The following is an 8,259-nucleotide window of genomic DNA, read 5'->3' as shown; positions in this document are numbered from 1 at the left end:
GCCACCAGAGTGGGATGGACACAGAAACGTGTTTTCTCAAAAGTTGTTTAATGTCTGAACAAAAGCTTTGTGGAGCTCCACAACAACATTCTGTGAAATAAGTTGTGCTTGTAAGTGTGCTGCCTAATTGCAACGCTGACTGGAGCTCTTAGGGCAGATTACATCTGAGTCGAGACCTTTAGCCTCAGCAGAGGCTACAATTCACACCAAATCGGCGCCTTGAACGCGTCTCTCGTCTCACATCCTCTGTGCTGTGCCGCTGCCCTCCGGTGTGCCATCCGAGTGTACGCCGTTTCATTTGCTACTCATTACGCACACTGCATAGAAACAACCAAATATTGAGTTTTCACTGTCGTTTCTATGGAGACGCGCCGTTGAATGGATAGAGTTGAGGTGTGCGGTGTACTTTTCCTCAGACTCAGACAGCTCTCTGAGTCAGACGGTGAGCGTCGGCTCCATCCAGCTCCTCCAGTCAAAACTGTTGACAACCTAAAAGTTTTGTTATTACCAGTTTTATTTCATGTTTTTTGAATGAAGAGCTGAAGATGTCTGACAAACGGATGCCAGCATGAGTAGGAATGAAAGATTCCTCCAGAGGATTTCTGCTTGTTTACCCAAGTGGAGCATAAAATCCTCCCATCGCTTCAGATGCCCTGGGATGGTCTTGGCCATGCAAAACAGTCCTCCACTGGTCCCGTGATAGAAATCAGCGTGGACTGTAAAGCCGCTGATTTTTCATCATGACAACTTGATATGTGAGACTGTCCTCTCCACAGTGTAGTTAATGAAAACACCGTCTGCTGTCACCGGCTCTCCATCTCCAACATAATGGAGCTTCAGTTATCAATATGTGAATGTCCTGTAGCGCTGAAAATTAATCTCTGGTGCCCAAAGTGCATGATGAGATGTGTTAATAATTCACAGCTTCTTGTTTATCTGACCTTGAATGTTTTTGTGCGTGTGTGTGTGTTTGTGTGACTTTCTAGCTGGGAAGTGCTGCGGTTCCTGCTTTCAAACTTGCGTTGGTGGATGGAGGAGTACCGCTTTGATGGCTTCCGATTTGACGGTGTAACTTCCATGCTGTACCATCACCACGGTATCGGTAAGACTTGTGTTGAAGTTGTTCTCCTTCATAGCCAGCAGACAGTTGTGTGCTGCACAGACTCACGGGGGGTGACAGAAACGCTGGAGTTTGACTGGAGGTACAATCCATCCGACCATTGACCCTTTAACACCAGAGTGTTAGTTCCAGTGTTGACATTCTTTTGGTTACTGTAACTCTTCAATTGTTAACACAATTAACTTAATTCCAGTGGATTGTGAAGCGGAGAAAAGATATGAAAATTCAATTTGTCCATTGATTCATATAGATTGCGTAAACAGTCGAGGAGTGATGGTGTGTCAAAGAGTGTGTGTTGTTTAAGTGTTTTTTCTCCCTCATTTCCAGTGTTAAAGGTCCAGGGCAAAGGAGGGATCAAACAAAAGAAGAAAAATAAGAAAATCTGTTTAATAAATCTCGATGAATATATAAATAAATATCAATAGAGATCGTACCAATACAAAATCAAGGCATTTGTCTCTTTGGTTGTGGGTAATATTAAATCTAACATTCTGACTGATACTAAAATACTGAATTTAAATGGAGGTAATACTGGTAATATTTAGATTTTTAATTGGAATATTAATCAGATTTACATTCCAAAATCAGCTTTGATTTGTGATAAGTTGCCCGTCCAGAAGATTTACTTAATGTCTGACTGTTCTAAAATGATGCCAGACCATAATAATAGTAATCATAGTGTGTCATCTCAATGTTACCACTGGAGGAGCTTTGCGATGATAAGACTTCAGTAATCTTTTGATATATTTTTAAAGTGTTCCCAGTGGTCTTTTAATTATAATTGTCTTTTTTAGACAAAAATCTATGTATTTGTAAAAATCTAGTTCCCCAGGCTAGTTTCTGCAGGAGTTCGTTGGAAATTTGCGTCTAAATTGTGGCCGGGACTCTGCCTCCTTCCCATCATCCATCTGTTTTACATGTTCTCCTGCTAGCTTACAGCACCTCACAGCCCCAACCTAACTTTACAGACGTACAGTTTTTAGCCAATTTCCAGCTCAGACAAAGAAAACAAAGACGTACATGGATCTATTTGTCCTCAAGTGGATCCATCAGAATGGAGCGGAGCAAGAAGCTTGTGGCTTGCCGCAGTAGCTTTTTTAGCCATATTTTTGCGTTCACTCCTGATTTACGATTTTATTCAAAAAAAACTCAAACACAGTTTATTTTTACTTTATATATGTCCTGCAACTTGAGAAAAATGTCACAATAACATGTTAAAAACACTATTTTAATCAGTACGGGTCTTTTACCTGTTTACACAAATACAAACACATTTTACATTTTTTATGTGTAAACTCCAAAAACAAATGTATATTATTTTTTCACTTCTATTTAAGTGGGAATTTTGCTGTAAATTCAACAACATATTGCAAAACAATGGTAAAAAAGTAAACAATTTTTCATTGTTTTTTTGTTTTGGTTTTTTATCTAAAAAGGTTTTAGAGTCTTAAGATCTGTTATATCTATTATATCGTGATCTGTTGTAAAATTGTTCCCCGTAGGCTAAGCCTACATACGTTCATTTCCCATCATCCCCTCTTTTTTTTCTTTACACAATTTCCTGCTAGTGCATATTAGAATATCACAAAAAAAGAAAACGCCAATTAATATTGCAGGAGAACAATTTTTAGCTAGATACCAACCAGAGGAAAACAAAGACATTTATGGATTCAGTCATGTACAGGTAGATGGATCTCAATGGAGCTGAGTTGGGTGTTTGTGCCCCTCCCTCAGCAACTTTTACACTTAATAAATATGATCTTTTTCATACTTTTTTTTCTGATCCTGATTCACAACAATTTGAATAAAGATACCCCAAAAATGCAAAAAAAGTGTCCTTGTTTGTGCTCTATCATCATGAAAATGCTACAAGAACATTTTAAAAACATAATTTTTATTGGAGTGGGGCTTTAAATACAAATTGATCTTAAATTCGTTAATTTTTTTTCACAGACAAAACAAAACAGAATAATCCATTCATAGATTTTCACAAATTAAAACTTGTAAAGATCTATTTAAATCTTGATCAGCTTTTGCTCCTAACTGAGTGAGTGCTCTGCAAACAGCAGAATGAGGGAAGTCCCAGACCGTGAAGAGCTCTGTATGTACGGACAAAAAGCTTGAAATGGATTCTGTAACTGACTGGGAGCCAGCGTAAAGAAACTCAAATGGGAATGATGTGGCAGTATTTCTGTTTTTTTCTTTTGTCAGTGTTCCCAATATTAGGATACTTGTAGTATTTGCTTATTTATCTGTGATTTTCTTGGGGGGTTAATATAATAAAAAATATCTCTAGTTTTCAAACTTTCTTTCGAAAACACATTTCTGAACAACCTGGACACGACATCAATAATCAGGAACAGGTTAAAGCCCGCTGTAAATTTCATGAAAGAGAAGTTGAACAAACACGATGAAGTCGTTTAATAATAAACCATGTGACTTATTTTTTTATAGACCCCTGAATAACAGCACGCACGTATGCTCTCTGTTTAAGAGCTACGGTTAAATATGAACAGAGCTTGAGGTGAAACAGCATCTCTTGGAGAAAAAAATCAGAGGAATCTGAAAGTTAGGGAGGAGAACGTGATGAGGGCTGACTGTGTGGGTGTTTACCCCTCAGGCACCGGCTTCTCCGGGGACTACAATGAATACTTTGGCCTGCACGTGGATGAAGACTCTTTGGTTTACCTGATGCTTGCCAATCACATTCTTCATACCCTGTATCCGGACTGCATCACTATCGCAGAGGTAAAAACAAAGCCCTAAGCCTCTATTAATTAAAAGCATTTATTTATTTTTTCATCACTAATTAAACTGTAATGAAAAAGGGGAAAAAAGGATCTTTTGCCTTGTGTTTTGCACATTTCCCCACTGAATGTGTGAACGGTGAGGCTAGGAAAGAGCCCTGTGCACACAAAGAGGAAATGTGATATTACACGGTGCGACTTCTCTGCAGGATGTTTCAGGGATGCCAGCACTCTGCAGAAAAGTGCAGGAGGGAGGACTGGGCTTTGATTACCGACTGGCTATGGCCATTCCTGACAAGTGGATTCAGGTAAGGTGACCTCTTCATCTTTATTTTTTTCTTCATTTACTCTTTTTTTTTTTTTTTTCCTCTCCCAACACTAGATTTATTTTTTTTCTTCCAAGCATAGGAGTGCACTATAAGCTCCACAGATGCTATAAAAAAGGCCTGCACATATGACCCCAATTTCAGTTCGCTTCTTTATGAGACTTACATTGGTCAGTTTACATTGATTCCATCTAGAAATCCCATAAACATTGAGTCCCAGGGTAGAGGTGGGGTTTTAATAAAGTAAAAATAAAATCTAGCTCTAATATCTTTATTGTTTTTATATAAAAGAAAGGGATCCTCCCTGATGACATTCACATCAGCTGCCTTTTCATAATTGTGAAAGGTTGACATTAGCATTCAGCGGACGCTCTGGAGAGCATGCTCCAAATTTCGCTCGGGTCAAGACATTCTTTGAGTATTTTTCTTGAAATCAGCGGGACCTGCAAACAGGAGCTTGTATCAAGCAGTTCCTTGCTCCATATAAAGCCAGTCTGATTTATTTTTCTTTTTTTTTCTTCATTAATTCCTCTTGCGGTGCACTCAGGAGGGCCATTATTTACCCTGCAGAGAAAGAACCATGAATAAATGAGCGGACCAACGTAATGATTATTGAAAGTAAAAGCATTTGATTTATTAAACCATTGCATTCATTTTTTTTTCTTTGACCCTTAATTTCTTCTTTTTTAAATGGGTGTATATTATTATATGAATAGGGGGGAAAAAAGATTAGATTTAATCTTGAAATGAAGGTCATTTAGTTTCTGATCCAAGCTAAAAATTCTTCAAGAGTTACTTTGAATGTCATTGCATCTTATTTTATTCATTATTCATGCAAAAATGTCTCTTTGAGATAGATTTACATGCTGTACATGAAAAAAAAAATAATTTTAAAGAGGTCTAAAGCATATATTTCACTTCTAAATACCGACATTTTGTTTTCCCCTTAGCAAATGCGAGCATTTGCACATCACATTTTATTTAGTTTTTGCAAAATTATCCAAAAAATAAACTTTTTTTTGTCATTTGTTAGCTTTAAAATCCAAATGTTCCCTTAATGATCTTTAACAGTGATGCATAATGTGTTAGAATAAGCACTGATGCTTTATAATAAATATAAACATTTGTGGAGGTTTGTCTCCTTAAATTAGACTTCTGCTAATTTGCACCCTTTTCAAGGAAATAACTAAGTGCTGTTTAAGTCGCTCAGAAAATTGTTGCATTGCTGTTATAATCAAGGTCTAAAGTCAAGCAAGTTAAACAAAAGGGGAAAAAAACATTGCTTTGACTTTTTGTTATTCCATCTGTGAATTTAGTCAAAAATGAACAGTTGTATAATTATTTCTAAAGCCACAGTCTTGTAGAAATACAGACTATGATCATTTGTTTTAGGTAATACTGTACTGATACTAATAACAAATTTGATATTTTTCATTTATTGTTGTTATAAAGTTTAATTTGCTTCACTATTTTTAAAATTATCGTCAGTTAAAGTAAGATTTTGCCTTCACTTTGCTATTTTTTCCCCTTAAAGACAAAAACAAAAAAATCTCAATCTGGAGGATTTCACTGTTTTCGCTAAGGTTTTTGGACTGTAAAAATAGTGCATTGTCTTATATTTACCACTCGAGGAGCTGTGTGTATATATATGCCATAAAGTCCAACTCTGATTATCTTTTGATCTATTTCAAAAATTGTTTATTCTAATTATGTTTACAACATCAGAATGGAGTGGAACAGGTACCTTGTGTCTTGCTTCTGCTCTTTTTGGGGGGTGCTTAGAGCGAAGATTTTTAGAGGAAATCTCAGAAACAAATGAATTGATCAAAATGCTGCTTTGGGGTTGTTTATTGTGAGGAATGAACATTATAATACAATTAAAAGCTCAAAAAGTTGATTTTTCATGGTATAGAAAAAAACACTGCTGTGTCAGCACTGCTTTTTAAGAGTTTTTAAGACCAGAACAACAACCAGTAGTCGGTATCCCTGTCCACATGACAAACAATGAAGCATATTTAATTTCTGAAATCAATCAAAAAATGTAAAGTTTTTTTAACATTAAACCTTGAACAGATCTAATAGAGCACTTCCAGCTTGTCTGCCATGCTGAAGAAATTGGCAACATAACAAAACTAGAAAACTAAAACGAAAACAAAGTTGGACCAATTTATAGTATTTTAGGATATGAAGCAAAGAGAAGGAAAATATGTATCAATAGTGTGCAACTGCATCATATAGTGCAGAAACAGACTTGAAGCACCACTAAAGACAGTTTATATTAATCGAGGAATAAAAATGATGTGTCATAATTATAATCTGTTGATGTCTCTGTTGAGAAATTAGGAAAGTATTATATTTTTTTAAATATAAAAACTTTGTGGAATTCTAGTTGAAATATATTTCGAGTATGCATCATAGTGCAGAGCATTTAAATACTCCTTTTTTTAAATGTTAACAATATATCTGAGTTGTATTTATTTTTATGACTGATAAAAATGTGATTTATTTTTTTGTTAGCGTTGCCGCTGACAATATTTTTTCTTCCAAACTTTTTATTGTTTATCTGTATTGAATCTGCGTCAACTCTGTTGATTTTGCCTTCAGTTACTTTCTTCAGATAGACGGAATTGATTTTGTTGACTTGTTCCTGCCATCTTTGTGACATGTTCGGCTACTTTTATCAAATGTTTCGTTATAAGGGCAAAAATCATGAAGTCCAGCACCAGCTCAGTGGCCTTGTGGTAGAGTGTCCCCCTCGAGACTGGAAGGTCGTGAGTTCAAATCCCGGCCGAGTAATACCAAAGACTCTTAAAAATGGGACCCAGTGCCTCCCTAATTGACACTTGGCTTTAAGGGGTTGGACTTTTTAACCTTTATGTGTGACATTTGTGTCAACATTATTGTTAATGAATTGGTTCCATTTCTAAAATTGGACAAAGTGTCAGTTTATTTCATTGTTTTATAACCATCTGTTGAAAGTTTAAAGTTCTAAGCTTCTAAAAACTACAGTTTTTGACAGAATTTTCCATTTCTTTGGTGGATTTTTTTGTTTCAGTAATAAAAAAGTCTATATTTCTCCCTCTCTGCATTAGAGAATATATCACAAAACGGTTGCATTTTAATGCTACTGTGCATTTTACCCCACTCTGATGTTCCATGTAATCTTAATTGGATTTGATGAAAAATAATTAGCATTTGATTGTTAATACATAATACGATTACATATCCAACGTTTAATCTAAATATCCATTTGTATAAGATCCATTTTAGCCCCAAATAGAATTATTCTTCTTTTTCCCACAAAAATATAGATTTTACTGTCTGATATGTACAATTAATTTGTTCTGTTTTACTGAAATGGGCTACTTTCTGTTGCCAAAGTGATAACATTATCCGGTAATGTGCTACCACTCAACACTGCATCAGTCTGGATGAGAAATTCAGAAATATCAGCTCTTTTAGCACAACTGTGGAGCACCCTTTAGCTCCACACTCCAGCTCAAACTGCCACTGTCAAAGTACTTAATAGCCCGCAATGGGAAAACATTGTCTATAACTGTTCAGTCATCAGGTCTATAACGGTGTAATGCTGAAGCCAAGTATCGCAGGAAAAGTACATGCAGGCCCAGCCGTCCATCCAACACACAAATGTGTTATTGTGTTTTATCTAAAAGTTTTTTTTTTATTATTATTTTTTTTTTATCCTTGCCGGCTCTGCATGAGCAGACATGCTGTCAGAAAGTTGGCGTCTCCTCCAAACCTGTATCGATAAAAATGCCATCTATTTATTTTCAGTATACAACAGAGCTTTTATGAAATCGCAAAACACTACTTGAGAAAATGCGTTTGTAGGAACACAGACGGGCTGCAGGTTTTCCCCGGGGATGTGTCAGTCTGTTTGGGTTAGTCCGCTGGATGAAATGTGGATTGTTTTGTGTGCGTGTTTGGAGCCTTTTTTTGTGCATTTAAAGCATGGTGCTGTTTGAAGAATTCCTAAAAAGTTTGCCTGTTGTAACATTCATGTGAGCCTTTTTTTTAATCCCACAAAACCACAGTGGACTTTAAA

General features: G+C 36.2%; 1 protein-coding gene across 1 annotated transcript in view; it reads left to right on the top strand.

Moving 5' to 3' along the window:
* Positions 1 to 8,259, top strand: part of gbe1b (glucan (1,4-alpha-), branching enzyme 1b) — a 149,694-nt gene that overhangs the window by 57,078 nt on the left and 84,357 nt on the right. The window contains exons 8-10 of the mRNA XM_024277525.2: positions 987 to 1,102; positions 3,741 to 3,868; positions 4,077 to 4,175. Of these exons, the coding sequence (XP_024133293.1) occupies positions 987 to 1,102; positions 3,741 to 3,868; positions 4,077 to 4,175 (343 nt within the window). The remainder of the gene's footprint in view (positions 1 to 986; positions 1,103 to 3,740; positions 3,869 to 4,076; positions 4,176 to 8,259) is intronic.

Source organism: Oryzias melastigma, linkage group LG13 (assembly GCF_002922805.2).
Source record: "Oryzias melastigma strain HK-1 linkage group LG13, ASM292280v2, whole genome shotgun sequence".
Classification (NCBI taxonomy): Eukaryota; Metazoa; Chordata; class Actinopteri; order Beloniformes; family Adrianichthyidae; genus Oryzias; species Oryzias melastigma.
Note: the sequence above shows the minus strand (reverse complement) of the source record. Positions and strands in the feature narration are given on the sequence as shown.